The sequence below is a fragment of the Pinus tabuliformis genome, chromosome 3_2, assembly GCF_031772625.1.
Source record: "Pinus tabuliformis cultivar Carrire ecotype Pingquan chromosome 3_2, CPIR1, whole genome shotgun sequence".
Classification (NCBI taxonomy): Eukaryota; Viridiplantae; Streptophyta; class Pinopsida; order Pinales; family Pinaceae; genus Pinus; species Pinus tabuliformis.
Genome location: NC_142302.1, coordinates 1110475647 through 1110500216, shown reverse-complemented (window position 1 = coordinate 1110500216; position 24570 = coordinate 1110475647). Strand labels below are relative to the sequence as shown.

Below are 24570 nucleotides of genomic sequence, written 5' to 3'. Positions count from 1 at the left end.
ACTCTTCAATGTTAGATCACACAGCAAAGTTCATGCAAGAATTCTCTTTATAATGCCTTGTAGACAATTTAATGAAATTGCTAAAGAAAAACGATAAATATAGAATGCTATTTTAAGGCAAATGCAGCAGGTTAGTTGCATGAATAAGGTTCAAGGCTAACAACTGGCAAAGGAATATGAGAAAAAGCAACAAAATCTGTCCAAGAAATTCTACTGCTCAAGGTTAATCACAAATGGAATGATATCTACAGACGGGCATAGTACAATTACCTGAAATATAGTATGGTATGGATGGTCAACAGCCATTTTCTTAACAAGCATTGTCAATGCAAACTGCATGTACAGTAGACAAGTCATAAAATTTGTCAAAATTATCCAATGTACAGCGGAAGAATTGGAGTTGATTTCCTCACCAATATAATATCTAATTTAATTCCATAGCTCACAACTGGTCAGTTTTTATGATAAAATAATTAAAGTGAGTGAACTTATATGAGATAAGAGTAGAGTCAATTTTCCATGTAGATGGTACCTGAAAACTATGAGATCCTTGACCATCTTTTATGGCACCCATTCTTGATGCAATCTGATACACTAATGGCAGAAATTTATATGATTGAACCTGCTTAGAAATACAATAAAATTACAAGAATATCAAGGAAAGAAATGCAAACATAGAATAGGATATCAAAAATCAGAATGTTGCTTATAGGCCATTGGTTCTGTAGGACTATGAGCTTATCCAGTCGTGTATAAAATACTTCAGTATACATTTCGTACTTAGCATCCATCTTCGATGGAATTAACACTAAATATATATTTCCCTGGAGTCACACCTGTTTTATTGTCTTGATCATGGAATTGACCACATTCTGATTTGTTGATAGGTTGAACCATAAGGAGACAAGTCGAAATACCTGTGCAAGATACTTTAAACATATGAGAGTTGCAAGGGAAGCAATTACCTTCTAATTATTTCCTTTCAAGGATTATTAATATAGAGTTCAAATGTCATTTACAATATCTCATATTATAACAAAGCAAAACATAAATGGACGTTCAACCTACTTGACTCTTCGAATAAATTGTAAAATGTTCATATGATTGGTCAAGTAATGATCAGCTCGATAAGAACTTGTGCCAATCTGATATAAGCAGATGCAGAAAACATTGAAAGTGCATGCGCGAAGATGAGAGTAGAGAGTACACACAAAAGTTGTCAACTGTACACATACTTTACACAGACTAGAAATACATCTATACAAACGGTAAAAATTTGTGCCTAGAGGATAAAAATGATTCTCAGAGATAAAAGATAACATCCTAGATACAGAATTAGCAGAATATTATTTACATGATGCTTTCAAACATATATCCTATGTCAAAATACAACGTATAGATCTTGTTACCCACCAAAAGTGGGTGACCTCATAGAAGAATTTTTCTCCTAGTCATATCTTCCAGCCGACAGCCAGCAACCGCTGATAGCCACCATGTAGCCGATGTGATGTTGTTGATTTGGGGTAGCAGCGGATGTGCTCTAGCTGCAAAATTTGGTGGAGAGGTTGGGGCACATGAGATCTCCAATACCCAAAAAGGGTTTGGGTAGATTCTAAACAGTTCAGGAGATATTAAAATAATTAATATTTTTAATGAAGTCCCTAAGTTTAAACTTAGAGAAAATAAAATATTAATGTGTATTAATATGAAACTGTGTTAGAATGGTCCAAAAGACATGGATCAAGCCAGATCTAATCTTAGCCGTTGATTAGGGACTTAATCTCAACCATTGATTTGTCAACAAGAAAAGTATAAGAGGAGGCTTGAGGGTCACTTGGAGGACAAAATGAAGGAGACCAGTCAGTTCAATTTCTGGAGCAGGGTTTGCTGAGAAATTGAACCAGAGGTCTGGAGAGCAGTCAGGAGGCAGCAACTATGGAGCAGAGAGACGGGAGATCAGCGCAGAGGCAGCAGAGACTGCGCAGAGCCAGCAAGGCCGGCATCATCCACGCAGAGGTTGCAGGAGTGACGCAGAAGGCCAGAGAAGCTGTTCAGAGCCTAAGTAGGTTGACCCAGAGGGTTTCAAGCTGACGTAGAGGGTTTCAAGCTAACACAAAGGTTAGTAGGGCCTACGCTGGGTTTAGAAGGAATGCTCGAAATTTGTCTTTCTATGGGTAAGCCAGTTTGGCACCCTGTTGTACTAGAAAATTACTGAATAATTAAATCCTCCCTTGCTGCACCAGCTTTCCCACATAGGGTTTTTCTGGAGACATTAGTCCAAAATCACTGTGTCAATGTGTGCATATGTTTGTTTTTGTATTACGGTGTGATATTTGCAGCAGTATTTATTTTAATGTTTGTTGACGTAATTTCATGAATAACTTATGATGAAATAAGTAGGAAAAGTAAATCAGTTGCTGCAGTGATAGAATTTTCACATGGTATCAAAGGAAGTAATCAGAGACAGAAAGGGAAAATCAGTTATGGGTCGAGACCATGATACGGAGGCATCCACCTCAGCAGAGTCACACAGATTTTGAGAAGATTGCACAAGAGAGAGATTTCGATTTCTCTATGTTGGCTTCCAGGAAGGAAGAAGAAGTGGCGTGCATAACTAATGCTGCATCATCAGAAGTATGGTATATAGACAATGGAGCCTCGTGGCATATGACGGGAATCAAGGAGTGTTTCTCAAAATATCGAGAAGAGAAGATGAACTTTCAGATCGCCATGGGGAACAAGGCAAAGTGTACTCTAATAGGAAAGGGTACCATAGTTTTTCAGACAGAATCGAGAGAGCGGTTCCGTGCCACAAATGTGCTGCATGTACTAGGATTAGGAATGAACTTACTTTCCGTGTCACAACTACAAAGCAAGGGTTATGACCAATGTTTTAAAACTCCGACTCCGACTCCGACTCGGCCGAGGGTCGACTCTGACTCCAACTCCGACTCGGCCGAGGGTCGACTTTGACTCCAACTCCGACTCGGTATTGACTCGGCCAGTTCGAATTCAATGACTAGGTCGTTGTAAAAAATACATTAAATATTTATTTTTTATAAAAACACATAATTTTAAAGATTTTCAGTCATGTTTGCAAACACACAGCATTAGAATATAGATAGAAGACAACATATGATCAAAGTAGGCTCATGAATATATCCATTATATCAAAATGGCACCCAATGCACTGTCCAATACATACACAATGTTGATATAGAGATCAAAACAAAAACACATAACCAAGGAGGCCATAAATGGCCTCTACAACAAAAGTCTGTGACCAGTACTATTGGCAACTGCTAGAGTTGCCAACATTATCTGGCTCAGTGTTACTTGGGAGCGGGAGCGAAAGTGGGGAGCGAGAGCGAAAACGGGAGTGGGAGTGACATTTTCAGAAGCTCCTGGTTTAGGAGCGAATCCCGGAGGAGTTCGACAACCAATGTCACTAACATCAAGGTACATAGAGGGATTGGTGCTCTTGATTAAATACGAGTTCCATACCCTAATACATGACAAAATTCAATGGAAACATTGCAATCCTCCAATCTTGAAATCCTGAAAAACTGATAAGTCTGCTGGATTTTGAATGAAATCTAAAATTCTACTTTCTCCATATGAAATCCAATGAGGCCAGAACCACTCTCAAACATCCTGAGTCATTTCATGGTAATGTTAAAAATTTAAGTAAAAGGATGAAAATGAAGATTAAGGAGAATGTCACTTTTACTTTAAGAATTTAACATTACCATGAAATTTGAATAGCATATCAATACTAGGAGAGGGGAATGGACCCCAAATAGCACTTAACCAATTTAGAAAACACCTTGGAGTCCCCAACAATTAGCTAAATGTTAAAAAGTTAAAAAAAATTAGAAAAATCCCTGTTTTTTTGGGTGACTGGCCGGATTTAATGACTCGGCCGAGTAGATGTGGAAACGGCCGAGTTGGCCGAGTCATGGCTGACTCGACCTCCCGAACCGTTTCCTCCACCGAGTCATATTTCTGGGCAATAAAACGGATCAACTTGGCCGTTTTCGTTTCGAATCGGCCGAATTTTAAAATTATGGTTATGACATCTACTTCATCAAGGAAAAGGTATACGTCAAACATCTGAGCTGGAAAAAGAAAGTGCAGATCGGGACCAAAGTGATCGGTTGTATAGATTACAACTAGAATCTACAAATGGCACTAATAGGTAGATTACAAGATCAAGTATTCTACAAATTGCAATATAGAGAAGTACAAGGCTAGGTTCATGGCACAGGGGTATGCACAAAAAGAAGGAATAGACTATGAAGAGACCTTTGCCCCAGCAGCCCGATATACCTCTATCAAATCTGTTATATCTCTAACAGGTCAAATGGGATTACTAGATGGATGTCAAGACAACATTCTTGAACGGGGTGATAGAAGAAGAAGAGTATATAGAACAGATCGAAGGCTTTGAAACTCATGAAAGGAGAACTCATGTATGCAAATTAAAGAAAGCCCTATATGGGCTCAAGCAGGCACCCAGAGCATGGTATGGTCAGACTGATAGTTACTTGCAGCAATTGGGATTCGTCAAGAGTGATGTTGATCCCAATCTCTACTATTTAATGGTAGAGAATGAGTCACTTATTCTGGTATTATATGTGGATAACTTGTTTTTAACAGGGTCATCTAGATTCTAGGCTCATACAGGACTATAAGAAGAATCTTGAAGCAGAATTCGACATGAAGGATATAGGGTTGATGCATTATTTTCTAGGGTTGGAAGTTTGGCAAAACAATGGGGAGATATTCCTTGAGCAAGGAAGATATGTTACAAAATTTTTGAAGAGATTCAAAATGTGGGATTGTCAACCCATGGATACTCCCATGATCACCAACTAAAAGAAAATAGACGCGTCAGGAGAAGGGGAGGTGGACCCCACCTTGTACAGACAGCTCATTGGGTCGCTCATGTATGTGGTCAACACTAAGCCAGACATTTGCTTCATTGCCAACACCCTTAGTCAATTCATGGTGGAACCGAAAAGGGTGCATTGGGCAGCAGTTAGGCACATTCTTAAGCATGTGCGTGGAACAATCGGATATGGATTGAAATACTCCCAAGGGGATGACGACAGATTGAATGGATTCATAGACGTAGATTGGGCAGGTAGTTCAATAGACCGGAAAAGTACCTCTAGGTATAGATTTAGTGTTGGATCAGGAATGATCTCTTGGTGCAGTAGGAAACAGAAATCGGTAGCTTTAAGCTCAGCAGAAGTTGAATATATGGCAGCCAACACAGCTACGTGCGAAGCTATATGGCTTAGAAAATTGCTTGTGAGTTTGTTCCTAAGTTGCACGAAACGGGGAAACGGAAACGAGTTTCCGAAACGGGAAGCGAAACGAAACACGACCTCCCCAAATTTTGGAAACGGGGAAACGCGAATATATATAATAATATATATATATATATATATATTAAAAATATTTAAAAATTATTATTATATATATGTGCAATCATAAAGCATGAATGATACATTTACATTATATGATTATAATTTATTACATTTAAACATTAAGATTAAATTTACATCACATTTACTCATGAGTCATGAATGATCACATAATGAAAATAAAAATATAGGAAAATCCAAAATCATCCTTTATTTATATTAGTATATGAGGCTGCAAGAACTATAGAGACAAGTCACAAAAGACTAATCCTCATCAAAAATAGAAGCAGCACAATGCTCAACAGTGGATGGTAGTGCTGAAGAAGATGATGCACCAATTCCACTATCAGATTCGGCCTCAATATTCAGGGCAGCAAGAGAGAGATCCAAATCAGGATTTTCTTCATCCACATCCCATTCTTTAGAAGGACCACTGTTGTATTCTGGACCCCTACGAGATGCAAGGCGAAGGTTGGAGTGCACATAAACAAGATCCTCTGCTTTCTGTGAGCCCAACCTATTGCGCTTCACAGAATGAATAAAACCATAAGTGCTCCAATTCCTTTCTGCTGATGAAGAGCTTGCCACTTGTAAAAGAATACGAATGGCAAGGTTTTGCAAATGTACACCATTTGCTCTATGACAAATCCACCACCTAACTGGATTCATGGTGCTTCTCTCCTCCAAAGCTGATATATCTGCATAATCATCTATTCCTGCAGCAAAACTGGCAAATTCCTCCTTTACCTCCCTATGTAGATGAGAATGAAACATTCTCATAAGGGCTTTTTTCACCCCAGTAGCCACCTCTCTATCCTTATGGGGTGCCTTCCTCTTCCCATTGCTTTTAGCAATAAGCTCCTCATCATAAAATTTGGGGTTCAAAGCATGTGCTAAAGTGTGCAATGGTGTATTGAAATTGTTCCACCTATCAACAATGATTTTCTTGATCAAACCAGCAAAATGATCATCAACAAACAAAAGTTGTGGAGACTCCTGCGAAATGATTTCCATAGTTTTCTCAACCATGGAATCCATGCCATCATATACCTCTCCCAAGAATGGTTGGTCAGTGTCAGCACTCCGGAGAAGCTCAAATGCAGGGGTTGTGAACTTTAGCAAGAAATCTACCCTGCTCCACCAATCCTCATCAAGGCACAATCTACGCACCATAGATCCCCGCTTTGAATCTGCTTGTCTCCACTCAATCCAAAGCTGACTCACCACCATAGAAACTAATGCATGCTTAACCTCAATAAGGCGGCGCAACATCACGAAGTTTGAGGCATATCTTGTCTCAGCAACTTTTAACAACTCCAATTTGGAGTACTCTCGAAATATGGCCTGAGACTGGTGGTGGTTGGTGATGAATTTGATAATCTCCCTTGCTTCCCCTGTGAGTTCCTTTATCCAGGAAACTTTGTTGTCGATCTCCTCTAAGATTAGATTCAAATTATGGACAATGCATGGTGTCCAAAAGATGTGGTCATACCTCCCCTCAATAATTAAACCTGCAGCTTTGCAAACCGATGCATTATCCGTGATAACTTGCACCACCTTGTTAGGCCCTATTTGTTCAATAGCTTTTATAATAACATCAGCAATGTATTGTGCATCTTTCACCTCTCCTGAGTAGTCTTCTGCCTTGATAAACATTGCTCCTTTGGGGGAAGTGGCAATGATATTTTTATCAATGGTCTGCGCCTCATATCTGTCCAACCATCTGAGACTATGGTAACCCCAGAGCTACTCCAAGAAGAACGAATTGGAGCTAAAATGTCCTCCACAAGGTCCTTCTCATTTTTGAGAAGCTGGGTTCTGACTTTCTCATAGTTGGGCCCCTTGTACCCTTGAGGAGCTTTGCTAACTGCCCTTATCATATCTTGCCAGTAAGGAGAGCGAACAACATTGAATGGGATACCAAATGCATAAATGCACCTAGCCACTCTGGAATCAGTTTCTTCTCTTGCTTGCACATTCACCAATCTAGCAATTCTGCTATCCTGAACTGAAGGGGATGCCCCTGGGCCTCTGGTATTTTTGGGTGCTGGTTGTTCATGTTGTTGAGTGTGACCAGCTCTCCTCTTTCTTGCTTCAACTACAATCCTTGGCTCAATGTTAGATGGAGCTTGAGTAAGCTCATCATGCCTTCTCTTAGTACCATCCGCCTCATCTTGCTCTCTTTGATATGCCCTCCTTGCCAAAGGATTTGATGTTTTTGTGCAACCTGAAATCCCCTGTCCTCCTCCATGCAATAGATGCGCCTTCACTCTTGGGTAGGATCCCTTGTACGTATTATTGCAAAGATTGCATCGCCATTCCCATGAGCCACCACCTCCACATCTTTGAAGCTTCGTCACATACCTCCAAAGAGGATAATATTCAGCCCTTGGGTTGGCCCTAGGGATTGAACTTGCAGCTACACTTTGGCTGGAAGCCATTGCTGCAAAAATAAATTAAAAAAACAAATCTGTAAATAATAAAAACGTTTTTCATATTTTTGGCTGTATAAACCCTAGAAAAATTAAAGAAATAGTAAGAAAAAAACTAAGAAATGAATGTGGCTTACCCAAATTAATTTTCTGTGGCTGAATCTACCCTAAAATGCCAGAAAAGAGGAGAAATATGGCTGTAGTTGAGCCAAATCTGCTGCAAAAATAAATTTAAAAAACAAATCTATCAATAAAAAACGTTTTTCATATTTTTGGTTGCCTAAACCCTAGAAAAATTGAAGAAATAGTAAGAAAAAACTAAAAATATGAATGTGGCTTACCCAAATTAATTATCTGTGGCTGAGACTACCCCGAAATGCCAGAAAAGAGAAGAGAAATATGGTTGTAGCTGAGCCAAATCTGCTGCTACTGAAATCTCCTCCTGAAATCTCTTTCTCTTGCTGCTGAAATCTCTTTCTGCTGCTGCTGAAATCTACTTTGCTCACTGCTCAAAACACCCTAGCTGAAACAACTGCCAGTCTCCAAGAGAAATGACTTGCTGAATAGTGTGATGAGAGAATGAGACAAACTGCTCTTTTATAACTTTCGAATAGGTTTCTAGAACATCCCGGAAACCTAAAAAAAAATTAAAAACAAATTAAAAAAACAACACAAATTTGGGGAAACGTGGCTTGTACGGCCTGGAAACGTGTTTTCGGCCGTACTGCCACGTTTCCGTTTCGGGAAACGTGGCAGTACGGTCGGAAACGCGTTTCCAGGTCGTACGGTATGCGTTTCCGGGTTTCGTTTCGTTTCCCGGGAGGAAATGACCCCTAGGGCCACGTTTCCTGCAACTTAGGTTTGTTCAGAAAAAAGATTGAAGGGACTAGTGTTTACTGCGATAATCAGAGTTGTATCAAACTCTCTGAGAATCCAGTATTTCATGATTGGTCGAAACACATTGATATCCGATGTCACTTTATCAGAGATTGTTCAGCATTGGGCAGTACAACTGCAGTATGTCCCCATAGGAGATCCAGGTAGCAAACATACTCACAAAGGCTCTAGGAAGAGCTACGTTCATTCAATTTAGAGAGTATATGGGTATGGTAGAGAATCCATTTTAGTAGCAAAAACAGTGGATTTCTCAGTTACAGTGGCAAGGAAAGAGAGGGAGTTGCAATACAGATGCAGTGTTGGCAGTGGCAGGGTCAGCAGCAGTACATATGCAACATTTGCGCAGTAGTTGGTGGGCAGTGATGTCAGACATCAGCAGCATGGAGGGAGATGTTACAGAACAAGGCGAAGCTTCAGCAGGCTGCCTTGCTAGAGCACATTCCTCGCTAAGAGTGAGTGTTGATTTCTGGTAGTATCGAATATGCTCTAAGTCTCAATTTTTGCAGGGAGGCTTAGACATATGTATTCCACATCAGCAGCATGGAGGGAGATGTTACAGAACAAGGCGAAGCTTCAGCAGGCTGCCTTGCTAGAGCACATTCCTCGCTAAGAGTGAGTGTTGATTTCTGGTAGTATTGGATATGCTCTAAGTCTCAATTTTTGCAGGGAGGCTTAGACATATGTATTCCACAATACCCAGAAATCATTATGGAAAATTCCACCCAGGGACAATTTTATTAAAATAATTAATTATTTTTAATGGGTCCCTAAGTCTAAATGTTAAAATTGGCAACCTAGGCCAAACTCCATGTGGGTCATCATATTTATGCCAGCTGATATTTTTCTTGGATCCCTCTCATAGAGAGGTGTAGAATTGATCTAAAGATCATCCGATTCCGATAAGTATTCATGGAGTTATGAATTTATTTGTGTTATAAGACAATTCGTCAAGGTTGGCCAGCAAGTAAATAACACCCACATGTGCTCAATGTTTTAGTACAAAAGGAGATGACTTGAGAGTCATTTCACACACACTTCTCTCTTGATTTCTCTCTTGGGTTTTAGTGTGAGAGAAATCTAGGAGGAAGTAGCCCTAAGACGCAGGAGGGAAGGAGGCCTACACACTGCCCTCTACAAGCCCTAACACAGTCCTAAGGAGGATGCCCTAATGCATTCCTAAGGAGGATGATCTAGCAACAATTCAAGAGAAGAGACCCTACTTCTATACGCTGCCTAAAGGAGCCTAGTCGCAGTCCTAGGATGGAGAAATAACGCTATAGAGAAAGCCCTAAACGAGTTGTACCTAGTCGCAGCCAAGGAGGGTTATAAAATGCCCTGGCCGTAGCATAAGGAGGCTGAAACAACATGGAATAGCAGGACTATTTTGGGGTCCGAGTTGCTGTAATAGAGGTCGAGTATGCGGTGTGATAGGCCAAGCCCTTAAGGGCTAAACGCTATTGGTTTAGGCATTGTTTTGAGGGACCCAAGGCTATAGGACTGTTGTGTGCTAGGCCGCAAGTCTTAGCACCACAACAACGCTTGCATAGGGGCAGATTAAGGGCCAATATTGACCCTAGGCAGCAGTGTAGCAAAGGAGAGGTCTCTTAAGGGTGTGTCGTAGTTTTCCAAAGGGTTGTTCAAGGGCTATGTGCGAAATTTAGGGCTCCACTAGTGCTCTAATCAGAACAGTCACGAACAACAGTACATAAATTGTTTGGAGCAGCGTTTGTACAGTGTGTTGGCAGCTAGATACATGGGACAACAAGGTCACTTGGTGGAGAAAGCAAATGGGACATCAAGGATATGATACTTGATGGAGAAAGCATTAGGACAGCAGCAAGGTACAGAGTGCCAAAGGGGATAGCTAGGCAACTATGCTTAGTACAACATGTAAAATGGGACAGCTAGGCAATGGTGCTTGTTGGAGCATGGTAAAGGGGACAGCTAGGCAATGGTGCTTGGTGCAGCAAACATTGGGACAGCATGTGTGACAGCAAGGTATAGCAGTACTAAACATTGGGACAACATGTGTGGCAGCAAGGTACACCAATGCTAAACATTGGGACAAGCAGTGTGATAGCATGGTGCAGCAAATGGCACATGGGACAACAAGTACATGATGCAATACAGTGATGGGTATAGTCATGATTAATGAAGCATGATGAGCTGCAGCATGGTGATGATGGGTGTAGCATGGTGCACCACAGTGAGGTGCAGCATGATGATGAGGAGCAACACAATGATAGGTGCAACATGGTGATGGAGTCACCTAGGAGAATCAGTTGAAGCAGCATGTCTTCAACTGAGTTCAACTACCTAATGTATCATCTTCTTAGAGATGATCTATGCTCTTATTTAGATAAGTCAAAGTGTTGACTTCTGTTATATATGTTATTATGTACTATCACTCTCTGTCTCTGTTGAACTATTGAGGAACATATAAGAAGAATTGACCAAGGGTTTCTCCGCATTGGGGTTTGTCCCTGGCTAGCGCCACATCTTGTGTCCTCTTGTTTTGGCTTGTCTTCTACGATCTATGTTTATGTTCTATTTGCAATTTACTTTCATGCTGATCTGATTGTTAATCTTGAAAAGATATTGAGCTAACTGTGAAAATTGAAATAAATTGCTCTAAGCATAGAATATACCTAAAATTAACATGGTATCAGAGCTGAGGTGAAGACAAAGCCCAAGCAAGAGTGAAAGAGCAATCACCGAGATAGTTGGGAAAGGACAAAAAGATCAATGGGTTCCTCATCCCTCTTCAAATTCACCAAGGGTGAAGTCGAAGCAGAGAACATTATCAGAATGGCGCAACAAAAGCTTCTGATGGCCTACCTAAACATCACTTCATTGGGAAGTCCGAATCTAAGGGTGGAAAGAAAGGCAGATGCCTTGTTTGCGAAGGAGTGTCTGAATGGCAAGGACACATCACTTGATGATGATAACAATCATTCCAGGACATCTTCAATGATCGGAGGAATGACAGGTAATGCAGGTCATGAAGAAAATAACCGACTCTTCAAAGAAAGCAAGGAACCCCAGGTATGAAGAATCAAATGTTGTTCTGATAAGATAAAGAAGCGTTATCTTGTATTGGCCCTCTCCTTCAGACTCTTTGGGAATCTGGCTTATTGATTGTAGTGCTTCAAGGCACTTCAACGGATAGAAGGGTGCTCTCTCTAATTTGGTAGAGATGGAAACAATCATGGGATTATACTTGGAGTCGATGCCATCGGTCCCAGAAAGGGTGTAGGGAATGTTACCCCTCAATTGGATGAGGGTAACTTGATTCATTTATAAGAATCTCTTTTATGTACCTAATCGCAAGAAGAACCTGGTGTCCATTTCAGCAATGGAAGTCAAAGGTTACAGGGTGGCATTCATCGATGGAAAGGTACGTGTTTGAAAATAGAATTTTCAAAGATGTTTTTATCTTTGAGTTCAGGGTTGGCAATCTGTATCAAGTTGAAGGATGGTCCATTGGAGACCATGTCAGTTGACACATCTCATCTATAGCATCGGAGGTCTACTTTATGGGGCCCTACCTGATGTGAGTTAGATGGTGAGAGGGATGCCTGAATTCAAAAAGAGCATGAAAGTACATGTCTAAGATCTACCAAAGGAAAATCTTACTAAGGGACTATTCCTCACATGTAGCAGGTCCACAGGTTTGCAACAACCCGAGGGGTTTGAGATTCATGATCGGAATCTCATGTATGCAGGTGGAAGAAAGCCCTCTATGGCTTGAAGCAAAACACCCCAGGCGTAGTATGAGAGGATTGATAGCTATCTGATGAAGCTGAGATTCACTAGGAGTGAAGCCAATCCAAACCATTGCTTGAAGGTTGTGGATGATAGACCTCTCATAACGGCACCTTCTAAGGATGACCTCTTTCTAACAGGTGCAGACCCTCTCATTTGCAAAAGTAAGAGGGAGTTGGATTCTGCATTTGGAATGGTAAACTGCAAGCCTGTGACTACCTTAATGGAGCTTAACTTTCAGAAGTTATGTGGTATTGATGCCGGACCAGATTTGGGAAATGCCTCTAAGTTTCATCAACTCATTTGCATTGATGTTCCCGGTGAACTTTCGTCCGGATACATGTTTCGCAGTTAGCATGTTGGGCTCATATTTTGGTTGAGCCTCACTAGATTGGTGACAAGAATCTTCTCAAATATCTTCGGGGCACAGTCTCTCATGGATTGAGATACACTACCGAAAATATGAAGCTGCATGATTATTCGAACGCTGACTAGGTAGGTAGTGTGTAGGATCTCAAGAGCACCTCTAAGTGTTGATTCTCTTTGGGTTCTGCTCGATATTTTGGATGAGCAGGAAGCATAAGACAGTTGCTTTGAGCACCGGTGAGACCAAATACATAGCTATGAGTATGACCTCGTGTGAAGCTGCCTAGTTGCGGAAGCTCTTCAGTGATCTGTTTGAACACATGATGGATACCACCGTGATCTTCTGTGTCAACCAGGGGGGGATTTGATTGCTGAGGAATCTCGTATTCTATGATTGCTCTAGCATATAGACATTAAATACTACCTTATCTGGGATATGGTACATCGATGAGCAAGGAGACTCCATCGCATTGAGACTGATGTACAGGTCGCAGATATTTTGTCTAAGCCCCGGGGAAAGGTCAAATTTGTGCCTTTCCTGAACGACTCGGAGTCGTTGAGAGACCCTCTTATCAGGATCCTACATGATGCATGCATTGAGCTCTGGGAGCTTCGGGGGAATTGGGGTACTTCTTGGACCAACAAGCGACCATAGGGCGATTCACCCTCCCTTAATGGTGCATTTTGTACAAGATAAATGGCTCAGCCTTCCCTTGTGATACCCCATGGCGACTTAGGGACAGGATGAGTGGTTCTCCTGTCAAGGCATCCTACCCATGCAGTATGGGACTCATGGGAAGTACCTCTCATCTTGCCAATGAGCAGGGAAATGGGGTTAGAGACCATAGTAGTACTATCGATGGACGTGTTGACCCTGTCGCGTACACCTACCTACAAGTTAGTGAGAAAAGCCTTCAACCCCACAAGGTGTGGTTGGTGGCAGGGAACTCAGAGAAGGCGTTGTCACACGAATCCCAACTCTCTTCGTTTGAGCTATCTCCTAAGTTAGCTAAAGGGGGTGGTCCCTAATGAAAAGTTAAGTTAAAAGATGTGAGTTTCTAGGAAAGTGTTATAGTGAAAATGGATTACTTTTAAGGATTTATGAGCAAATATGAAGTGAGCAACTTGAAATAACAATGCCAATCATTAATATGATTAAAAACCATAAAACTAGTGCTTTATAAAGAATTTGCTCAACAATTTAAAGATATATTTGCTCAAAGTAAAATGCAATGCTCTCAAAAGAGAAAACAAAGTAACCCTGAAATGTAAATAAGAATTGTTAACACAAGATATGTAAGATACAAAATGCTTTTGAGATAATCAAATTTATAAACAAAACATGTGAAACATATCTTGCCAAAACCCAAAAATTAGTAATTAACTTGGAAATGTAAAAGAAAGGAAGTGCTAAACCAAGACATCAATATGCAATTAGACTTGAAACATGAAAAGAAAACACTTGTTTGAAATGATTACAACTCTTGCTTTTGGAATAGACTTTGCATATGAAAACTCAAACCATCAAGAGACAAGTAAAGTAAATGTAATGAAAAGTGCTCTTGGTTAATTTTATTAATTAGCTCTACCACAAGATTACAATTTAACTCTTCAATTCTCAGACCTCACCCTCGCTCAATGATATGGATCTCACATTGAGGAGTCAATAGAGGAGTAGAGGATCCCTAAGATATCTACTTCAACCAACTTATTTTTGGAGGTAAAATTTTAATGAGGCTTGGGATCTTCCTACACTAAAATGCCTAGATGAAATGCAAATTGTATTAATTCCCCAAATTAAAATAACGATACATGCAAATGCTTCAAAGAGATTGATTTGCAATGCCTGAAAATGAAATAGTGTTCAACATAAGTTGCAATTATAACTTCAATTGGAGGAATAAAATTAGCTTACAAGTGTTACATGTGTTTCATCAATGAAATAAAATGATACAAGTGAATTGCTTGAAAGTAAAATTTGTTTCAAATAAACAAGACAATAAATTGCTCCAATATTCAAGATAACAATGTGGCATAAAATTAAAGCATGTATTCAAGTGCTCATGAAAAAATTTACCAAGATACATGGAAACGAATCAAAGTTTGTTAAGAATAAAAAATGCTTGCATGTAAATAATGAATTGCCCAAAGTAAAATGCAAGCTTGTAGCTCCAAACAACAATGAGAAAGAAAATGCAAAGCTAAAATGAAATTGTAACAAACTTTAACTTAATGAAATGTGATAGTGAGGTTGTGTTAATTCCCAGTTAAATGATGCATGTAAGTGAATGAAGTATAAAAGCTTAAACCATGCAAATGTCAATCCACCCAAGAGAAGCCTCCTTCTAAATGGGGAGATAGGATACCATGGGAGAAATCCCAAGCTCCTACAAGCAAGTTAGATCTTTTATTAATATTACAATGAGAAAAGGGCCCTTCAAAGTTCCCACCTATACTTCAAGGAGAGTCCTCAAAATCAGTGTTGAAAATATCGGTATCGGCAAAATATCGGCGAGGGTCCAGAAAATATCTTATCGGCAATATCGGCGAAAATATCGGCAAATATCGGCAAGCATAAAAAATAATTTTTTCAAATTTTAAAATGTAGCCGATATTTTGCCGATATTTTCAAAATATCGCGATATTTTGCCGATATTTTCCGATATTTGCCGATATTTTCTCGGCGATATACCGTTTTGCCGAAAATATCGCGATATTTCCGAATATCGCCGATATTATCAACAGTGCTCAAAATAATTGCTTGAAGCTTGGACACTAGACCTCTTTTCTTGAGAAAGTAGTGACAGGATCTCACAAAACTCATTTAAGGGAAACAAGGTGTCAATTTTCTCCAAATGCCCACGATTTAAAGAGGAAAATGGGCAGCCCTCTAATGAACTCGACTTGGACAAAATAAGTCTCAAAAGGGCTCACGACATCCTTGGAAATCAAACTCCCAACACTTGCCAAAGGTCCTGCAAACACTTGTTAGATGTTGCGGGAAGTTGCTCTTCAAAATCTGCCACACAAGAGTTAGCAAACAATCCAAACAATGGCTGCAAAATAAGTTAAGTATTAATGGAAAAATCAGCAAGATAAAATGTATATATACAATTATATTTTACAAAAGGCTAAGCTAAAGAATGAGAGTAAAATCTTGTTTTTGCTTAGCCATCTTCAAGCTCTTAGATAGCAAATGAAAGAAATGAAGTACACTGTTTTTTTTAAAAGAGATTTAAATTTAGAAGTTCTCAGCTTTTGTACAAGCTATGTGCCGAAATCCCTACAAAACCACTTTGTAAGATAAGAGTATGAAGGTTCAAAGAACAAATTAGAGCTCCTTTAAGAATGTATCAAGAGTGGGTTGATCTCTCCAAAGACTTCCCCTCACGCTTGATTCTGTAATCCCAACAAGATGTTCCCTGTACAGAACTTCAATCAAGAATTAGTTCCATATAGATTTAGCAATAAACAATGATAAGAAACTCTAGAGATTTATTTAAAACCAACTAGAGCATTCTATACCTAGAGCATGCTTCTAAATTAAATGTCAATGTAAGATAGCTCTACATTAACAAATCTACAAGAGCATATGGAAGCAAATTAGATCAAAGCATGAGTAAAAGGAATTACACCAATGCTCAACAATTCATCACTCAAAAATGAGGAACACCTCATGAATGAAATCCCAAAGTATTAATTGATATTTCTGAAAGTGTACAAAGCAACAGGGCTCCCGCAAGCACATGAGTTAGTAACAATCTTATACAATGTGAGAGCCCATGGCTCTATTATATAGAGAGTTGGGAGCAAATCCCAATGAAGAATGACAATGACAAATGGCATTGGGTAACAATCCCAAAGAGAAATTCGAACTTGTTGAATAGAGCTCTGATGCTGATCCAAAATGGATCCTAGAACACTCTCTAAGTTTTCGTGAACACTTTAAAAATCATGCCAAAGATTCAAAGTCTTATAAAGATCAAGCTATCGGAAGGAATCCTCAAAAAATTGCAATGGCGATTAACGCGGATCAACAAAGAGCGTCGATCTAGCGCACAAAGTGGTGAACCATGGTAACGTGCGCTGACACCAACCAGCAAATGCAGGGAGAAATTTTGTAAAAATTTCTCATTTCCCACCCCGGTTTTCAGTTTCACTTTATTTCTCCAAAATAGTTAAATGCCCTTTCCCATATCCATACATTCAACAACTGAACAAAAAAAAAAAAAAAAAAAAAAACTGATGAAAACACAAATTCTGGAAATTTTACAGAATGTTGGAAAATGCAGAAATAAAAAATCAGCAGGTACAAATAATCATTTAACACATTTAAACACAGTAATTTTTAGTCAAGGTGACCCAGGAAAAACCCCATACAACTCTTGGGGAAAACCAGTTCGAGAGCTCCTTATTTCTGAAAAATATGCTTTTTACAGTGAGAAATATTCAGCAAAAATCAGCAAGTAAACTTTTACAACTTATCTCGTTTTCCGTGCCTCACAGCCAACTGGAGAAACTTGCAAACAGCAAAATCTGAACAACAATAAATGTTGTATGTACTCCTCGATTTTTGTGCCAATTTTCAGCCTTAAATTCTGTTGTACAGCCTGCCTAGAAAATCGTGCAAGCTGCCAGAAATTCTGCTGTACGATTTCCTCGATTTCTGTGCCGAAAACTGCTATATGGCCTCCTTGAAAATCTGATGTACGACCTCCTTAAAAATCGTGCTAGCAAACTCAGATTTCTGCTCGAGTTCTGTGCAAATTGCTGTACGGCCTCCTTGAAAATTGTGCCCACAAATCTGCCTTTCACTGTATGCTAACCCAGCTGTACGGACTTGCTGGAATGCTACCTTGGAATGTGTGCCAAGCTACTGCCTCCTTCTCCTCCCTGTCCAGAAATCTCCCTTGCTCTCTTGTTCTCCTTCTCCCAATCTGCTCATGAAAGAATGAATGACCTTTTCCTCATTTTTTTCCTTTAATCTAACCCTAAGTGATTTTTGGGTGATCCCTAAATCCAATGGCTGAAATAGATTGAGATCTAGGGCTGAGATTAAATGCTCATTTAAATCTCACTTTCTATTTTTTAATTCACCCCACTTTAATAAAGACCCACTTAGTCATTTATTTCCAAAGTCACTTTTCCTTTCTAATTTTTCATTGACTTTAATAAAGTCACTTTAAAATTAGACTTTAGTAACTTTATCACTTAAAGTCACTTTTAAATTAGATTTTATAAAGTCACTCTAGGAGAAAAATTAAATTCTTTTGGACACTTTTCCCCAGGCCAAAGATCAAAGCCTTAGGGAAGCACCTGTCCTCCGGTACCAAATTTCAACACTCCCTCTTACCGAGGAAGGTGTTTCTCACCACACCCATCTTGTCTCTGAAGTAGTCATGCTTGCCCCGTGGTAAGGCTTTAGTAAGAATATCTGCAACCTGCTCATCAGTGGGAATATACTCAAGCTTCACAGCGCCCTTCTGAACAAAGTCTCTGATGAAATGATATTTGATCCCGATATACCTCTTCAAAGATACTCTGCATTCTCTCCTTCCAAACACTGTAATTTGTATGCCCATCCACCCTATTCTCCACCCTCAATCCCAATGACATCCTGCTGTCCTAAAACTGAAAAATAGCAATGTTGTAGTAAAGATAAAACTGTTGTTTGTGAAAAATCAACTTGCTGGAATTTTCTGAGTGAAAAATCAGCAGGCTGTAATTTTTCTCCTTGCTGTCCCAAACTGCATTTCAGCACTCAAGCTCCGATACCATGTAAAAATTTCTCATTTCCCACCCCGATTTTCAGTTTCACCTTATTTCTCCAAAATAGTTAAATGCCCTTTCTCATATCCATACATTCAACAACTGAAAAATAAATTTTGCTAAAAGCACAAATTTTGGAAATTTTACAGAATGCTTGAAAATGCAGAAATAAAAAATTAGCAGGTACAAACAGCGATTTAACACATTTAAACACAGTAATTTTTTGTCAAGGTGACCCTGGAAAAACCTCCTACAACTCTTGGGGAAAACCAGTGCGAGAGCTCCTTATTTCTGAAAAAAAATGCTTTTTACAGTGAGAAATATTTAGCAAAATCAACAAGTAAACTTTTACAACTTATCTCGTTTTCCGTGCCCCACAGCCAACTGGAAAAACTTGCAAATGGCAAAATCTGAACAACAATAAATGTTGTACGTCCTCGATTTCTGTGCCAATTTTCAGCCTTAAATTTTGTTGTACAGCTTGCCTAGAAAATCGTGCAAGATGCCAAAAATTTTGCTGTACGATTTTCTCGATTTCTGTGCCGAAAACAACTGTACGGCCTCCTTGAAAATCGTGCCAGCAAACTCAAATTTTTGCTCCTCGATTTCTGTGCAAACTGCTGTACGACCTCCTTGAAAATCGTGCCCAAAAATCTGCCTTTCACTGTATGCTAACTCAGTTGTACAGACTTGCTAGAATGCTGCCTTGGAATGTGTGCCAAGCTGCTGTCTCCTTCTCCTCCATGTCCAGAAATCTCCTTTGCTCTCTTGCTCTCCTTCTCACAATCTGCTCATGAAAGAATGAATGACCTTTTCCTCCTTTAATCTAACCCTAAGTGACTTTTGGGTGACTCCTAAATCCAATGGCTAAAATAGATTGAGATCTAGGGCTGAGATTAAATGCTTATTTAAATCTCACTTTCTATTTTTTAATTCACCCCACTTTAATAAAGACCCACTTAGTCATTTATTTCCAAAGTCACTTCTCCTTTCTAATTTTTCATTGACTTTAATAAAGTCACTTTAAAATTAGACTTTAGTAACTTTATCACTTAAAGTCACTTTTAAATTAGATTTGACTTTATAAAAATTATAGTCACTTTAGGAGAAAAATTAAATTCTTTTGGACACTTTTCCCTAGGCCAAAGATCAAAGCCTTAGGGAACCACCTGTCCTCTGGTACCAAATTTCAACAAATTTAAGCAGCGCAGGTAGTTTCTAATATGCGATTAGCGATAGTGAAGAGAAGCCCCGAGCGCCCGGACCTGAAATAACTATCAAATGCAGAAAATAATGTTTCGGTTCCATCGGAGCAGGATTCCACAAAACCGGCAAAATATCGGACGGGTTTCGAGTGGTAAGCAGTTTCAATCGAGTTCCGCCCGATGCCATACAGCGAGTGCCACACGTCCCGGGGAAGAGAGAGAGAACCGCTCACATCGGACGGCTAAACATCATGTTACTTAGCTGCCCAATATGAACGATGATCGTCGGCGGAGATGCGTTCTGATGGATGACCAGATTTGACAAGGTTATGAAGCAAGGTCACATAGGATTTGAAGTCCGAGATAGATGATGCGTTAACAGAAGGTCGTGTTTCGCGGGCATTCTTGGAGTTAACGGAAAAAATGGTCGTCTCAAATATGTCTAAGAGAATTGACACTCATCCATTATGAAATAGGTGGCCACCTCCCTGTGAGGCATTATACAGTGACTGATTACACAAGACAGAGGGATTCAAACGGACAGAAGTAGGGGAACCAGAAAGCCAGGAAGCGAAAACGAACAGTCAGGAAGCAGATTGGCTTTAAAGCCACAAACTGACAGAGAGAGAAGCAAGTGAAGCAGAGAGCAGAAAGCTAGGAATAGAGAGCAGTAGGCAGTAAGCCGAAAGCATAGAGAAGAAGCCGAGCTGACCTACAGAAGCAAAGGCAACATCGAGCCAGGATTAAGATAGAGACAGAGAGAGTCAGAGAGTCTGTGCACTCCAGAGAATGCTTGAGAGCTTCAAGCGCACTCCTCTATAATACCTGTCATGTATGAGTCTCAGATTGGGCTCATACTACTATGACCAATAGAGGTCGAGAGCCAGTAAGGAGAGTCTGTGTACTCTAGAGACTTAGGGGATCCAAGCACAGTCTTGCTAATTTATATTTGTTGTGTGAGACTCAAATTGAGCTCATTGTTGTAAAAACTCTACTTGAAAACATAACAGAGAGGGCACCACTGAATGTTGGACCGGGAGTATTGGGTGAACTCCTTATTAAACTTGTTGTGTTTACATGTTTTCCTATTATGTTTTCTTTAACTACTTCATTGCCTGTGTATTTCACAATTTTATCGATCATTGCATAAAATAACATAGGCACATCCATGCACGAGTCTGTAATACCTTATTAATTGTCTTAGATCAATATATGATCAAATGTCAAGTGTAAAAATCAAATTCTAGCAAGTGGACATCATTTTCTTCTTCCCTTATGTGCCAAATTCGAATTTTATGGTGGAATGACAAGTGTATATGGACGGTAACCCATGTGGGGACAATTTCCCACAAATATTCTCCCAAATCCTCCTAAATGTGCATTAACTTCACAAATTCGAATTTCCAAGCAGTTTTTCATTTAATGCCAGAAATTCGATTTTATTGAGCACATGTCCTTTCCTTGATTTTAGGAGTCCACATCACCTTGGGACTTCATTTTAACTCCCCCATAATGTTCCACCTCATTTCCACAACATTTAGCATGTGTGGATATTTATTTTTCTCCATTTATTTAATTTTCGGCTTAATTAATTCCCAGATTTCCCACTAAAGTTAGGAAAAGTGGGTTTTGAGGGTCCAAAACACATTATTAACCACTCAAAGTGTGTCATAGTAGAAAGTTGAGGGTGAGAGGTGTAATTTTAATTACTCATACCTCATAAAATTTCTCTAGACTACACTTATTACAATTTAAATACAATTTTATTTGCAATTTTTGATCTGCGAGAAATCTAAAAAATTAAAAAATGCTACCTAGACCTAACCAAATTCCACGAAATTTTTTGTGTGATCTAGTATAGTAATATACATCGACTCTAGACACCAAGATGTGTTAGGGGTTCAACCTTGAAACTGTCACCCCGACTTTGGGATAAAACGTGAGTGATAAACCTAGAAAATTATCCGCCTCTAAAAAATAAGGGATAATTAACCAGATAAAAAAAAAACTCCAAGGTGTATTTGTTTGCTCATTGAATCCCAACACTCTAGGCCTGCTACAGACTCAAAACTCATCATTACTAGTATCACTTATTACAATTCCCCATAGGGTGTGGAATCTGGGTACAAAAAAGATGATGAGAAGATAGAAATAGCGTTAAAAAACTCTGTTGACTGACGATATCTGATGGTACAAGTGTCCTTTGGATCATCCTTGGGCATGGAGTCTTCATATAATCATTAGGTGCCACTCCAGTGGTCAACATGATGCATCGCTGTATCTACTGTACTCCCTATATGCTAGGATGACCTCCATTGATCTGGGATCAACGATACTGATCTGGGATCAATATGAGTGGTTTGAGACACTCTCTTGTGATATTGATATGGGATCAATAAAGCTGACTTCGGGTCAGTAAAAGTGATATAGCTCACTCTCTCTTGGAACTGATCTCGAATCAGTAAGAGTGATATGACACACTCTTCATATGGAACTGACTTCGGGTCAGTAGAGAATGGTATGAGACATTCTCGATCAATCCTTGTGTGATGTATGCGACACATGCATATGTAGCTATCATATGCATGTACTGTATACCTGCTATTATGCTTGCGTTCTTTGTATTTATAGATGGGTCGTTACATATGTAAGAGTCGAAAACAGATGTACATAAAATAGTAAGGGATTTAAAGCATGAACCTGTAACATTTTCAACAGAAACCTGACAAAATCAATTAACGGGACTGTTGAGGTACCTACCTGTACTCCTGCAGTTGAAGATGCCTCCGGCTACGCTGCTCCAGTTACCAAAAGACCGAATCCACCCAGCCAGACTGAGCAGAGCCTGGCTGCTCAATCCAGTATGCTTCTTAATAGAAGCTGACTATTCCCCCGTGCCCAAAACCTCAGAACTCTCAAGCTCTTCCAATGGCTAATTCCCCTCCCTTCCGAATTCTTCTTGCTGGTTTTTCCGCCCCCTCCGAATTCCATGCCTCGTGGTTTTTATGCTCTAGCTTGGTAGTGGCCACCCTTCCATCTGCAGCCACCGCTCTCCCTGCAGAGGACACACCTGTGCTTACACATCCCTCCTAGTCTCCTTTCCAGTCGTGAATGAATACGCCTTAATTTTTTAAACCATAAGGTATGTATTAATTATTCTTTTTAACATGACCATTACATGGTGTATACATGTATCATTAAGATATTATAACGTTTAAACATTATACATGTGTCCTTATAACATTATCACGTATCATTATAACTACATAACGTACCATTATAACTTTAGAACATTTAAAACATATCATATTTTTTATATATATTTGTTGTAATATAACATTTATAAACTTTATACTTGGATCCCCTTTTAAATTGATTATTTATATTAATATTTAATATTTATTTTATTAATTTATTACTATAATTTTATTAATAATCTGGAGCATTTATATATATATATATATATATATATATATATAGTCCTCTTTTAAGATCTAACCATACATTACGAAATATTGGTAAATGAGTAGAACTTCTATTCCAAGAAGTGTCATGGTATTTAGCACTTATAATTAATTTAGTATAAAATACTAGTGCGGTGTATGCGACACATGCATATGTAGCTATCATATGCATGTACCGTATACCTGCTATTATGCTTGCGTTCTTTGTATTTATAGATGGGTCGTTACAACAACACTCCTAGATCGAATGATTTCAAATGACAACTGACCTCCTATTTAAAGGAAAATTTCCCAATGGTTAGTTCGAGTGATCCATGTCAAAGTGATCTCGATCGTCGATAAGGATCAAAATCTTTTTTAATCTCATCCGTCAAAATTTTAAATGCATTTTAATATATTAAAAAATTAAAATTTTGCATTTATTTCCTCAAAACTTTGACTTATTATTATTTTATTTATCTATCTATTTATTTATTTATTATTTTTATTGGACCCTTGAACTTAGCCTTTGGAAAAAATTACCTAAGACCTAGGACTTATGAGGGGTTTAATTATTTTTCTAACCCCCAACACATTTTACATCATGATTTTTACATTTTTACATCTCGGGGGGAAAACCCATTTGACAAAGACCCTCATAGACTACCCAGTTCTATGACACAAACATAATCTAGGAGATCCAGCAATTTGTAATAACCTAACCAAATAGTTAGAATTATTCCCAAATCACTTTTACATAGACTCGATTTAGCACACTAGGACTCCCCTAAAATTCTAATGACAAAATCCATTCTGGCTTTGGGGTTAGGCTGAAGGAAAACTCTGCCGATCATGGATCGGTGAGACAAAAAACCTTCCAGAATATAGATCATCACTAGAAAATTAGGTTTACCTAGGCAATTACATACATGATATAGATCTACTAAGATTATTTACAATTTACACATACAGAATGGGCTTATAACATAACATGATCAGGTTGATGATGATAGTCGAATGGCACGAACACATTGATCAGGTGCTATCCCTTCTTCGATAAAAAGGGGGTGTACTACTATGGGTAGTTGACACGTAGTGGTCAATAGGCTGCATTTCAGGGAACAAAAATTGAGGAATTATGGACTGTTTGACCAGTGTTGACTGCGGTTTGACCGCAGAAAGTTACAACAATTTTCTCTCTCATTTGACCGTGTTGTTTTGGGCTGACTTTAACCTTTTGATTAGGCCGAGTTTGACTGGG

General features: G+C 39.1%; 1 protein-coding gene across 6 annotated transcripts in view; it reads right to left on the bottom strand.

The window, feature by feature from the left end:
* ATM (Serine/Threonine-kinase ATM-like protein) overlaps window positions 1–24570 on the bottom strand; it is a 533430-nt gene that overhangs the window by 108103 nt on the left and 400757 nt on the right. For all 6 annotated transcript variants that reach the window (XM_089417581.1, XM_089417585.1, XM_089417584.1 and 3 more), the window contains 3 exons: window positions 837–917; window positions 533–622; window positions 271–333 (listed from right to left, as the gene is read on the bottom strand). In XM_089417581.1, coding sequence (XP_089273707.1) covers window positions 271–333; window positions 533–622; window positions 837–917 — 234 coding nt within the window. The remainder of the gene's footprint in view (window positions 1–270; window positions 334–532; window positions 623–836; window positions 918–24570) is intronic.